This window comes from Podarcis melisellensis (assembly GCF_964234715.1).
Source record: "Podarcis melisellensis genome assembly, chromosome: 10".
NCBI classification, from domain to species: Eukaryota; Metazoa; Chordata; class Lepidosauria; order Squamata; family Lacertidae; genus Podarcis; species Podarcis melisellensis.
In genome coordinates, this window is record NC_138542.1 from 15,901,809 (window position 1) to 15,916,024 (window position 14,216).

General features: G+C 46.3%; 1 protein-coding gene across 4 annotated transcripts in view; it reads left to right on the forward strand.

The window, feature by feature from the left end:
* The first annotated feature begins 3,333 nt into the window (after window positions 1–3,333).
* CELSR1 (cadherin EGF LAG seven-pass G-type receptor 1) overlaps window positions 3,334–14,216 on the forward strand; it is a 148,316-nt gene continuing 137,433 nt past the window's right edge. For 3 of the 4 annotated variants that reach the window (XM_081929114.1, XM_081929115.1, XM_081929116.1), the window contains exon 1: window positions 3,812–7,578. In XM_081929114.1, the coding sequence (XP_081785240.1) occupies window positions 3,945–7,578 (3,634 nt within the window). In that variant the 5' untranslated portion in view covers window positions 3,812–3,944. Of the gene's footprint in view, window positions 7,579–14,216 lie in introns of all 4 variants that reach the window. The other variant, XM_081929117.1, reaches the window with a different exon arrangement.

Sequence of the window (14,216 nt, forward strand, 5' to 3'; positions counted from 1 at the left end):
ACCATGATGAACTCCCACCTGGAAACCTATGTCCCCACTGTGGAAGAATGTGCAGATCCAGAATTGGCCTCCACAGTCACTTACGGACTCACTGCTAAAACTGTGTTTATGGAATGACAATCTTACGCGGTTATGAGTGATCACCAAAGTAGAAGACCTGCCTCACAAGGTTCTTGCAAGGATAAAAGGAGGAAGAGCACAGTAGCTGTAGCTCAGTGTTGGAATATGCATTTTGTATATAGAAGGCCCCATGTTTCCCAGCATCTCTAGATAGTTCTGGAAAATGCCCCTATCTGAAACCCAGGAGAGCTCATGCCAGTCATTGAGAACAATACTGAGCTTGATGAAGCAGAAGTCTATCTGTTTCAATGCATGCTTATGTTCTTTCATAGACAAAACAGTAGAGATCTATTTTTCCATTCCAAATTTTGATTGCACCAATAGATTGTAAATATGTGACCACAGCAGTTGAATTCATCATGGGAGCAATTTCATCAAGGACAGATATTTTTGAACAGCTACCTTATTAAACACATTGTAATTTTCCCATGATATCCACTGATTTCACCACGGAAGATGCAATCCATAGAAACCTAAGTGCAATCCATTACGGAGAGCATGTGCACATTCAGTTGAAATCAGTGGGAATTGAAATTTTTTTCTGAAAAGAACCATAGATATAAAGTATTTTAGGGATAAATACAGGATGATATGATATGCAGTGGAAAATGGTTATTAGCAGACTCCACGGAGGGGAGAAAGGAAGTCCAAGATTTTGGAGAATTCTACACTTTTTGATTCTATTTTATGTGTGAATATAAAATTAAACTGTAAAACCAATAAAAATTTATTAAAAAAGAAATCTTTTTCTGAAGCAGGTTTACTCAGACACAAACCCTACAGAGTTCAGCAGAACTTACTTCCAAGTAAGTCTACTGCAACCTTGTGAATAACTGTATTTGACTGATTTTAACAAAACTAATCTCAATTGAACTGTGCTTCTAGTGATCTAAGTGAAATTTAATTTCACATAACTATGCTTATTTTGCACCATAAGTAGTCCAATAAAATGTTCAAGCAGTTTTTTCAAGTATCGCGACAGCCAAACATCCTGTAACACAGCTTTGTCTAATAATAACGCGCAGAATGGCTTTAAAATGAATTCAGTTGGAAGGCTGCGCAAAAGCAACTCTCTCATTTGCCACTAGAGGCCACTGTAGCAGCGGGGGAAAGGTGCAGCTCAAAGAAGCAAATTCAGAAGCAGTTGGAATTAGGATATACTGTACTTAAAATACCTCCAAGTTGTGTATGAGGGTAGAAGTTCTGAATCTCAAACAGAACAATTGAATATGGTGCATTGTGCTGTTGCAGCATGATTTTGGACATATGAAAAATCTCACTTGTAGTTTAATGGTGAATTTTGGATATATATATCCAACACAGGCCACAAAACCACAGCTCGCCCCTATACACGAAGCCAAGCCAGAGCACAACTAAGTGCAGTACAGCCATCTTCTCAGAAAAACTCTTCACAAAGTTCAAGAGGTCAAGACACAAAGACTTTAGCAACTAATCCACACCTAATGACCCACCTAAGTGGTACTCAGGATATCACTCAAGAAATCACTCAAGATATCCCTCAAGTAATTAAGGAACAAAAGAAGAAAAGGCACACTAGCCTGGGAACTTCCTCTCTGCCCAGAACATTGGAGGCTATACACCACACCCCCTCAACAGTATTTATAGGAACTCAAACACTGAGATCCTGCTCTGTTCCAGTAACAAGAAGCCGAAAGCACCAGCCTGAAGATGACGAGTGAGACCTCGTCGAAACGTCGCCTAGACACCCCAACTTTTACACGGGAAGACACCCGAGGACACCAAAACCTGCATTCCTGTACCCGTGAAAATCTACGAAAGCATATATATATATCTATATATATTTAAAGTAGATGAATAAATGAGCAAATTAAGTTAATCTAGTGAAATGTCTAAACCACAGAGCCTAGGGCTTGTCAATCAGAAGGTCGGCGGTTCGAATTCCCGCGACGGGGTGAGCTCCCGTTGCTCGGTCCCTGCTCCTGCCCACCTAGTAGTTCGAAACCACGTCAAAGTGCAAGTAGATAAATAGGTACAGCTCCGGCGGGAAGGTAAACGGCGTTTCCGTGCACTGCTCTGGTTCAATCCCCCCCCCCCCATGGGACAGCTGCAGTGGGGTTGGACTCCTGATCAGGGCGGGATTTAGGTTTGATGAGGCTCTAAGCTACTGAAGGTAATGGTGCCCTTTATATGCCCTGCTGTCTTTTGTTAACAACAAATTTGTCACTATTTTTTTGTGCTGAATATATGTTATATGGTAATTTATGGACCCAATAGGTATCTATGAGTGCTCACTGGAAGGACAGATCGTGAAGCTGAGGCTCCAATACTTTGGCCACCTCATGAGAAGAGAAGACTCCCTGGAAAAGACCCTGATGTGGGGAAAGATGGAGGGCACAGGAGGAAGGGGACAAGATGGTTGGATAGTGCTCTCGAAGCTACCAGCATGAGTTTGACCAAACTGCGGGAGGCAGTGGAAGACAGAAGTGCCTGGTGTGCTCTGGTCCATGGGGTCATGAAGAGTCTGACACGACTAAACGACTAAACAAACAATCTGTATCTAAAGCCACTTGCACAAAACTAATATGAGCCTACACAACCCAAAACACTGTTGCTGTATGTAGGTTTCATTTTATTTGTTTTTTATCTTATATTTTGGAAATGTGCACCCAGGGATTTTTTCCTTTCATTTTTTTAGGGGGCCCCAAAAGTGTTGGGCCCTAAGCTTTAGCCTGTTTTGTTTATAAGTAAATCAGGCACTGCTCCTGATCCTGGAGGTGCCTTCTGACCATCCTCTCTGGGCATCGGAAATTAATGTTTATTATCTATACGCCGCCCATGCGCCTTCCCGGCAAACTCCTGCCCTGCGGACGACAGGGGCCGCTGCCGACCAGGCGAGGCAAAAGGGGCCCGAGCCGCCCCGGGACCGCCTCTCCCTCCCTCTCGCCGGCAGCTCCCTCGTCCCAGATTCCCCGCCTCTCCCTCGGCGCAGGTTGCCTCTGCTCCGTTGAGCGCAAAGGCAGGAAACGCCTCCTCGGGCACCGACGGCTGCCTGCCCGTCCGATCGCCTGCCTCCTCCTGCTCGGGGGCGGCTTTTGCAGCGGCCCATCTCCCTAGAGCTCTCCGGTGGGGAGGAATCAGCTGCAAAACAGGAGAGCCCGGGCGGCGAACTTTTCCCCAGCGCACGTGCCGGGAAGCCAAACTTACCCCGGACGGATCCGTCGCCGGGGATCTGCCGCGGGAGGAAGGGAAAAGGGGCGAGGAGATCGCGCAAAGGCAGGAAACTCCTCCTCGGGCACCGACGCCTGCCTGCTTCCTCGGGGGCGGCTTTTGCAGCGGCCGATCTCCATAGAGATCTCCGGTGGAGGAATCAGAAGCGGAGATCCAGAGCCCGGCGGCGAACTTTTCCCCAGCGCACGTGCCGGGAAGCCAAACTTAACCCCGGACGGTTGCGAAAGGCTTTTTTTTTTTCCCGTCGCCGGGGATTGAAAGTCTGCGATGGCTCCGTGAAAAGGGGCGAGAAGTGGAGGAGATCGACGGACTGCCTGGGATCCGCCAGGGCACTGGCGGGGGAATCCTGTCCCCGAGTGCCGGGCGCCTGAGGGAGCGATGCTTCAGGGCAGCTAGCTGCTGAAAGGAGCCGCCGCCCGGGCTGAGGCGAGAGGGGCAGCAGGTTCACCTCCGGTGGCGGGATACGGGGAGCCATTTTGAACTTGATATAAAAAGGAAAGTTTGCCCTCCTGAGGGGGCACATAAGCCGGCGCTCATGGACGCCGCCGCGGCCGCCGGATGAGCAGCAGCGCGGCCGGGTGGATGGATTTTGTCGCCCCGCGGCCGCCCTGGAGATGCCGCGCCGCTCGCCCGTGGCCGCCTGGCTGCCGTGGCTCGCGCTGCTGGGCCCCGCGGTGGCCGCCGCCGCTTGGGAGCTGCACGTCGACGAAGCCGCCGGGGCCCCGCTGCTGGACGTGTCCGTGGGGCCCGGGTGGCTCTACGCGCTGGACGAGGCTCGCACGCCGCGCGCGCTGAGGGGAGCCGTGGAGGTGACGCCCGGCGGGCTGCTGAGGAGGACCGCGGTGCCCGCGCGGTGCGGCGACGCCGGGGCGCCCAACCCGCTGCCTCTGCGCCTGCGCTTGGTTTCCCGCGCAGGCGGCGTTTCCCTCACGCTACGACTGGCGGCCTACCTGCACGGGCCCGGCTGCCTCAGTCGCCGACGGGCGGGAGCCCCCGCGCAACTGTCCCTCCCCGACGCGGGCTCCGCGCTGAGGCGGAGCCTGCGCGGCCGGCCTCGCTGCCCCGCCGCCCCGGAGCCTCAGGAAGGGACGGAGGAAGAGGAGACGCCGCTGCTGGAGGCGCTGCGGGCCTTGACGAGTTTCCCTCGCTGCCGGTGCCTCGACGGGCCTCCCCTCAGGAGCCCTGAGGGAAAAGGCAGGGAAAGCCTGAGGCTTCTTTGTCACGTGACCAGGGGCCCCGGGGAGGTCCTGGTCGAATTTGGTGGGCGCCATTTTGAGGGAAGGGAATGGGTGGCAGGTGGGCCAGAAGGGCAGCACAGGTTGGGTAGGAAGAGGCGGGCGGCTTCTCAGGAATGGCAAATGGGGAGGGAGGGCAGCCGGGGTTCTTGGCCCCGGGGTCCGCCATCGCCGCCACAACGGGCGCTGAGGAGCGCCAACTACCCTCCGCAGTTCAAGCTGCCCAACTACCAAGTGTCCATTGCGGAGAACCAGCCGGCGGGCACGGCCGTCATCACCTTGGAAGCCCACGACCCAGATGAGGGTGAGGCGGGCCGCCTGACGTACTCCATGGAGGCGTTTTTCGACAAGCGCTCCGACGACTACTTCGCCATCGACGCCAACACGGGTGTGGTGGTCACCACCCGCAGCCTGGACCGTGAGACAAAGGACACCCACGTGCTTCAAGTGATTGCGGCGGACCACGGTGTGCCGCGGCACCGCTCGGCCGTCACCTTCCTGACAGTGACGGTGAGTGACACCAACGACCACGGCCCGGTGTTCGAGCAGCCGGAGTACCGGGAGAACATTCGGGAGAACCTGGAGGTGGGTTACGAGGTGCTGACGATTCGCGCGACGGACGAGGATGCCCCGGACAACGCTAATCTGCTCTATCGTATCCTGGAACCGGGTGCTGGGGAGGGAGTCTTTGAGATTGACCCTCACTCTGGTGTCGTGAGGACCTGTGCCCCTGTGGACCGAGAGGAGGTCTCTGAATATCATCTTGTGGTTGAAGCCAACGACCAAGGTAAAGAGCCCGGTCCTCGGAGCGCCACAGTCACGGTGCATATCACAGTCGAGGATGAGAATGACAACTCGCCGCAGTTTAGCGAGAAACGCTACTTGGTGCAGATCCCAGAGGACGCCCCGGTAAATAGCCAAGTGCTGCAGGTGCAAGCTACAGACCGAGACCGTGGCAACAACGCCCAGGTGCACTACAGTATCGTGAGCGGGAACCTCAAGGGACAGTTTTACATCCATTCTTTTTCTGGTTCCATTGACTTGATCAACCCCCTGGACTATGAGACTATCCGAGAATACACACTGAGGATCAAGGCCCAGGATGCCGGGCGGCCTCCACAGATAAATTCTAGTGGGATGGTGTCCATTCAAGTTTTGGACGTCAATGATAATGCCCCCATTTTTGTAAGCACTCCTTTTCAAGCCACTGTGCTAGAGAACGTCCCTCTGGGTTACTCAGTGTTACACATTCAGGCAGTAGATGCTGACTCTGGGGATAATGCCCGCTTGGAATACAAACTCATTGAGCTGCCTCACCCTTCTGCACCGGTGTCTCCAGGTGGGGACATGGGCTTCCCATTCCAGATCAACAATAGCACCGGGTGGATTACAGTGTCAGCTGAGCTTGACCGGGAGACTGTCGAGAACTACCACTTTGGGGTGGAGGCCAGGGACAATGGCGTCCCTGTCATGACTTCCTCAGCCAGTGTGTCCATCACTGTCCTCGATGTCAATGATAACAGCCCTACTTTCACTGAAAAAGTTTACCAGCTCAGGCTTAATGAGGACGCAACAGTAGGCAGCAGTGTCTTGACACTGACGGCGGTGGACAAAGATGTCAACAGTGTGGTGACCTACCAGATCACTAGTGGCAACACAAGGAACCGCTTTGCTATCACTAGTCAGAGTGCAGGTGGGCTGATCACGCTGGCCTTGCCGCTGGATTACAAGCAAGAGAGGCAGTATGTGCTGACTGTCACTGCTTCCGACGGAACTCTATTTGACACTGTCCAAGTCTTCATCAATGTCACAGATGCCAATACGCACCGACCAGTTTTCCAAAGTTCCCACTATACTGTGAGTGTCAGTGAAGACAAGCCCATTGGCACACCCATTGTAACTATCAGTGCCACTGATGAGGATACTGGGGAGAATGCTAGGATCACTTACATCCTGGAGGATAACATCCCTCAATTTCGCATCGACCCTGACACGGGCACAATCACAACTTTGATGGAGCTAGACTATGAGGACCAAGCCTCTTACACACTGGCCATCACAGCCCAGGACAATGGGATCCCTCAGAAATCTGACACCACCTATGTGGAGATCCTCATTTTGGATTCCAATGACAATACTCCCCGTTTCCTTCGTGACCGCTACCAGGGTTCTGTCTTCGAAGATGTGCCCCTCTCCACCAGTGTCTTGCAGGTGTCTGCCACTGACCGTGACTCTGGCCCTAATGGCCGCATCCTTTATACCTTCCAGGGTGGTGATGATGGTGATGGTGATTTTTACATTGAGGCCACATCAGGGGTGATACGGACGCTGCGCAAGCTGGACCGCGAAAATGTGGCTGTCTACAGCCTGAAGGCTTTTGCTGTGGATAGGGGCAGCCCACCCCTCAAAGCCTCTGTGGATATTCAGGTTACTGTGCTGGATATCAACGATAATCCACCTGTATTTCAGCAAGATGAATTTGATATTTTTGTGGAGGAGAATAGCCCCGTAGGTTCCATTGTAGCCCGGATCAGTGCTGTAGACCCCGATGAGGGAACTAATGCACAAATCATGTATCAGATCGTGGAAGGGAACATCCCTGAGGTCTTCCAGCTTGACCTTCTTAATGGTGATCTCACAGCCCTGATGGATCTAGATTATGAGAGCCAGACAGAGTATGTAATTGTGGTGCAAGCTACCTCAGCCCCACTTGTGAGCCGAGCCACCGTACACATACGCCTTCAAGATCAGAATGACAACCCTCCTGTGCTGCAAGACTTCCAGATCCTTTTCAACAACTATGTCACCAATAAGTCTAATAGCTTCCCTTCTGGAGTGATTGGCAAGATCCCTGCTCATGATCCTGATATATCGGACCAACTTGATTACACCTTTGTCCAGGGCAATGAGTTAAATCTGCTGCTTTTGGACTCTGCTACTGGAGAACTTAAGCTTAGCCGTGACTTGGACAACAACAGACCCTTGGAAGCCATAATGAAAGTGTCGGTTTCAGGTAAGGAAGCACGTTGTTTGTTTTTAATTTTGGTGACTACAGACAGTAGCTACAAATGGTGGCTGAAAGTTGTTTAGTGGCCAAATATGTTGGCATAGGCAAGTGTGGACTTTGTGCCTCTTTGATACCCTGAGACTTCTTTTGAGGGGGGAGGGTAAATTTTTGGAGAGCAGCCATGGAAACTTGAAAAGCTGTGTGCTTTGCCCTGACATTACTTTGTAGTGGAATTTAACCAATCTTATTTTGATCCACAGAAACATTTCTGTTTAGGAAAAAACCTTAAATGTGTCTGCATTCTTGCTGCTGGGTAGGATTAAGCTATTTGAATGTTGAGCATAATACTGGTAATTAATTTAAACCTAGCAACAGTTTGCATTGATATATGTCCAAGGTAAGAGGAAGCTTCACTGACTTCTCTAGCAAGAGATGTCTGCCTGTGTTTGGATATTATATATATACCCTATATATATATAAGGAAGAAGAGTAACATGTTTTAAGATTAATGTGTCTTAATGTTGCATAAAATATGTCTCTTCCATTGTAAAATCACAGTGGGGTATTACACAAAGATATGAAAAATGTATGAATTTCTTTTGCATTCTAAGCATTTTAGTAGCCAAATTTGTAAATATTAATGGTCATACTTATTATTAGCAAAACAGAAGACTCGCCAGAATCAATTCCTTTTGTACATCTGTTGCCATTCTTTCCAAACACATCTTAGTAAGAGGATAATACTTCAAGGCCAAATTCCATAGCATCCTGTTTGATGATTAACACAGCAGATTCTGCTTAGCCAAAGTGAATCTAAATGCATTTGCTATATTAGTGAGGATTAGACTGATGCTGCTGTGGGAACAATGCACCACTAGATCTGAAGCAGAGAAAAGAAGATTGTTCACATTCAGAATTAAATGGGCCTCTAGAAATATTCTGAGGCAATATTGGATCTTGAAGGACAATTTTTTGGAAGGGTAGTCTTGATCGCCTGTTGCAGGAAAATAAAGTGTAATGGCACTTAAAAAGTTAACCATACTTGTGCCAAGTTTAAGCACATTTGATATCTCTTTTTTTCCATGTGCAGCTAACACACTTCTGTTGAAATAAATGGGATTTAAAAGTGCTTAATCCATGCTGGATTGTGTCTTAATACATGTATTTTTGCATATGATTTCATGGGCAAGACCTGTTCCATCAGTTGTATTTGTTTCTGAGGCTTGTTACAAGCAGATTGGTTTGAAGTTAGAGGTTTGAATTGCAATGGTTACACGAAATTGGCTTTGAATGTAGTTTCAGTAAAGTCTGCACTCTGATCCAAGGTTAGGAGATGGTAAGAAATGGTAGAAGAGTTCTTAGAAATGACAGATGTGATTACCAGGTGCAGGGGACAAATGTCAGGAGATGATTATCTCCTTCGTGCAGTGTTTATGAGTTTCCTGGGGACATCTGGCTGGTTAGTGTTAGGGGGGAAATTTTCTTTGGTGTGATTCAGCAAGGCAGTTTGTGTGCTGTTTAAATAGCCAAGTATAATATGCCTGTGTGTGTGTTCGTTCTATATGCTAGCAAGCATTTATTGTATTAAAGTGCTATGCTTTTAAATGATTCAGTGATTTTGATGATATGCTTACAAGTTGCAAATTTTTATTTGAAGGCTCATTCCCTATATTGGTATTTTGAATAACCCTTTAAAAAAGCTCCTGAACAAAAACTTGGCCCTTAAGCTCGGCTTTCATTTTAAACTGTGGACTTAACTCTTTATAAATCGAAGCCCATACTGTGCATCAATAATGCAGTGCCTAGCCTTTTGCAGTCCCTCTCCACACTGTCTTTATTGCAGGTCTCCTGGGCAGCTGCAACTCTTGTTGACCTTTTGAGACCCATTGTGAACAGGATCTTGTTAGTAATGCTTTTCACTCCAGATAGTCTTTTCACTTTGGGGAGAAATGGCTTCAGCATGTGCAAATAACGTTTTGGGAGGTGTTTCTCTCTGGCTGCTTTGTCCTGGAACGTTACTCAAATTAGTCTGATTCTATCAACACCTAATTAGAATGTAGCGCTTGTGGCTTGAATGGCCATACTGAGATCAGTGGCACAAGTCACACCCAAATTCAGTGTGCTCCTCATATTTGCTGGACTAGTGAAAGTGGTGCTAACAACCATGCTATATTCCACTTGACAACTGACTTAGGTTTCATGCCCAACTTTAGAAGTGACTAATTGTGGTTAGCATGTAATTGTTACTTCCCGCTAGTTAAAGATTTCCAGAGATAATACACTCCATTCTCTGGGCTTGCAGTGGCTTGTATTTGGGTGACAATCACAGAGCCATCAACAAGCTGAATCAACTGATAGATAAAAGTAGCTTCTTATCTAATGTCAGAAGATGAAGAGTTGGTCATAAAACAAACCTCAGATGCCACTGCTTGGGGTAATAAGACAGGAAGGAGCTGTTTATTAGTGCTCACACTATAATAATTCTGAAGATTTCAGTGGGTGGACAGGAAGCATATCATCTTGATTCCCATTGCTATCCAAAGAAAGCTAAGCATGTTAAGGTTCCAACATTATCATTTATCATTTAACTATTGTACAGTGGTACCTCGGGTTACATACGCTTCAGGTTACAGATTCTGCTAACCCAGAAATAGTACCTCAGGTTAAGAACTTTGCTTCAGGATGAGAACAGAAATCGTGCTCCGGCGGCATGGCGGCAGCAAGAGGCCCCATTAGCTATAGTGGTGCTTCAGGTTAAGAGCAGTTTCAGGTTAAGGACGGACCTCCAGAACGAATTAAGTACTTAACCCGAGGTACCACTGTACACAAATCTATTGATCTCAGTGTATTTGGCTTTCTTTGCTTGTATCCATAGGTTTGCCCCATTGACCTAAACATCTTCATGCAGGCCCAAAACAAGGGCTATGTCAGACAGGTTAATTTTTACATGGAACACATTCCCATATTGGGGGGTGGGGTGGAGCATGAAGTCTTTGATTAGGTGTGACTATTGCGCACGCACACACCCACACCTTTTCTCTATATATACAAAGGATCTTTGTCCAAATCAGGTATCACAGTGCACATATGTAAAGTGGAACACACAAAGGTGTATTTGCCTCATCAGCTGTCCTTCATGTTTACAAAAATCATGAGATCCTGTCACCCTGATCCCAGTGTTAGAAACTCACATATAAAAGCTAATCTCCAAATGGCACCTTAAACCTAGGTTGTGGTTGCCACAGTGGAATGTCTAGGATTTATGTTCCAATGTTTCAATTGGATTTATTATCATTATCATCATTTCTATACCACTTTATATTTTAAATAACAAATCTCAAAGTTGTTTGCAGCACATTAAATCATCAAATAAAATAATCCAGAATAAAACAAATTCAAGCTTCAAGGAAAATATTACAAATCCTTCCCTAAGGGACATTTTGCTTTCCCCAGCCATCAGCCTGGCATCCAGAGATTGTGGTCACAATTGGACCTGTACCAATTGCAAAATGCACCTGGCACATTTCTAACACTGCCTGATCCTCTACTCATGTATCTGTCTACAAACATATTCTTAGAGCACATTTCTAGAAATGTTTATTCTCAAGTAAATTCCACTGTATTCTGAAAGCTGCATAGGATTGCAGCCTGTCATACCACTGCAGTGTTTTAGTTATGAATCGCTAAGGTGTTGTAAGCATTTAGATACTGAAACATCAATTCTTGGACCATTGGATATTTGTTACACCTTCAACATAAACTTTAAAAGTAAATTGAAAACTGACAGGAAATATTAAATATCAGCATATCAACAACATTTGAGCCCAATAAGTGAGTTGGCATAATTCTTGCTTTTCATAAAACCATCAGGTACATTAAATCATATTGAAACTGAATAACCTTAATAAACTTATTGGATACTGGATCTGAAGCTTTGTCAAGCTGAAGCTTGCCCCATGCTAAAAGGCAGAGAAAAACTTAAAATATTTCATCACAGAGAGCTACATGAAACACATATTACTACATTAATTAAAAATGTAGTTAATTTATGAGGAAGTTACTGAAGGTACATAATACTGCTGAAGCCAAAACACATCCCAAAAGTTTGGCACACAATTGGACTATTACTTTCTTGAAATATTTTGCCTGTTTATTCTTTCCTTGATTTTAAGTGAATACAGTGGTACCTCGGGTTACATACGCTTCAGGTTACACGCTCCACTAAGCCAGAAATAGTGCTTCAGGTTAAGAACTTTGCTTCAGGATAAGAACAGAAATTGGGCTCCGGCGGCGCGGCAGCAGCAGGAGGCCCCATTAGCTAAAGTGGTGCTTCAGGTTAAGAACAGTTTCAGGTTAAGTATGGACCTCCAGAACGAATTAAGTACTTAACCTGAAGTACCACTGTATCTTAAAAAGAAGAGAGAGACCAAGCAGCTACAAACTGCAATTCTAGTAGAATTCTGTGAGAAACAGTTGTTTTTTGAAAACGGTATCTGAGGTGATAAATTAAAATGTTGATAGTTGCCATGTAGTCACCATGTGTTATCTTTTGAATTATTATATTTATTTGATTTTAAATCTACCTACTGGTTGCTGCAAGGCTGATTTATTCTAGAAGTTCAAATTGTATAATATAAGAATGAATATTTATATGTGAACTGGTAGCTAATATAGCTAGTTATATGGGTATTCCAGTACAAATCCTCTGCAAAAATACTATTCTGATAGAAAGGTGGTGTCTGGTGGCTCACTGTATGAATGTGATGTAGAAACCAGCAAAGATCATAATGGATTAGGTATTTTATTTTTTCTTTGGCACTGAACTCTTCTTCTGCAAGTACTTTTGCTTTCATTATTTGGCGGAAAGGTAAACGGCATTTCCGAGTGCTGCGCTGGCTCGCCAGATGCAGCTTTGTCACGCTGGCCACATGACCCGGAAGTGTCTTCGGACAGCGCTGGCCCCCGGCCTCTTAAGTGAGATGGGCGCACAACCCTAGAGTCAAGACTGGACCATACGGGCAGGGGTACCTTTACCTTTACCTTTAGTTTGAAATAGGTTTGTTTGTTTGCTTGCTTGCTTTAACAAAAATCTCCCTAAATATTGTTTTTTTGTGGTGAAAGCGACTGGAACTCTAATGCTACTGAGTGAGAAATGCAAGAAAGTTAGCATGAGCAAGGGGGGGGAGAGATACCAGACTCTGTTGCACTGAGCTCCCATGGAAATAAATACTCATGATTAGGCATGGCTAACCCAAGTCCAATTGATTTCAATGGTAACTGTTTGCAACTAACTTTAGATCCCACCCAGTGCCTGAATCTTAATTATGGGTACAGATTTGTTATGAAAATGCTCTGGCCCTCATCCAGAGAACAGTGAGTCCCAATTCAATTCCCCAAAAGTAGAAATATCAAATGTTCAGATTTATCGCTGAGTTCCTCTTTTCCTCCCAGTTCTTTCAATTTACTTGAACTTCTTGTTCCTACTGCTCCACCCATTTTTTCTTGTATTCCTCCACTTCCCCAAAAGGGTCCTTTTACTGTTGTGTCCTTTCCTTCCAGCCAGTAAGCAAGATTGACACATAATATTTTACCTTGCCTACAAGACACATGCGCCTGTAGTGTATTTTCAGCCATTTACTATTCTCCATACCAACTATAAGCAGAAGGAGGCAGAATTTGTGTGGTGGTTACACACCCATGAAATTCTCAGTTAAATGATCTCAGGCAGCCTGGTGGAAAGTCTCATCTGCCTGAAACCCTGGAGGGCTACTATCATCACAGAAACCGTGGTTGGCAGTAGGAGGTTTGACAGACCATTGATACGTCTTGTTAAGCACCAGCTCCTGTTCAACTGCAACAGACTCTGGCTTTATGTAAGTGACCTTGCTCCTGTTTCAGTTATTAAATTTTTGGGCTGCAGTTCCATGGAGGTCTGAAGGCTTGTTTTGATAGAATTATGCAGAGCAACCAGTTCTTCTATGATTGACATATCAGCCTAATTTTGCAAGGACTTGTTTTTATAGTTCACTGTTACCTTGTTGCTTGGGAAAGAAAGGGTTGGCTTCAGGTGTCAACAAAGGAGGGATTAAAACATAAATGGTTCTGGTAGCCTCCTCCTTGCCGCTAGGGAAATAAATTCCATAAGTGTGGAACATCGTTGCCATGATATCACTGCAGGTCATACAATTATTGGATTATCCTACCCTTCTGAATGCATGGTCTATTTTACACTTTTGCCTAGATAGTGATGTCCCCCATGCAGGAGACGCTGATCCATCATCTGCTGTGTAATAAATATAACATGAAAAAAACCCCACTGAATTTAATTCTATGACATGATAGACTTCTACGGGTGTTCAAATTTTTGTTTAAGGAAAAACTGAGAAAGAGACTTAAAATATAGCAGTAATTTGAAGCAAAGGTGAATGTTATGGCTTAGGTGCAGGCTACTGGTTTGAATCCAACAGAGCAATAGTGCAAGTGGAAGCCACCTCTGTTGATGCAAGAGATGGGCCCTTTGATTTCTCCCCATTGGTTGAAATCTATTGAACTACATTGAACAGCATTACACAGGATCCCTGCCACTCAAGAATGGCTTTCTGGAGTTTTCTGGTGGTTGCAGCGACAAAGAGCTGGGAATGCCT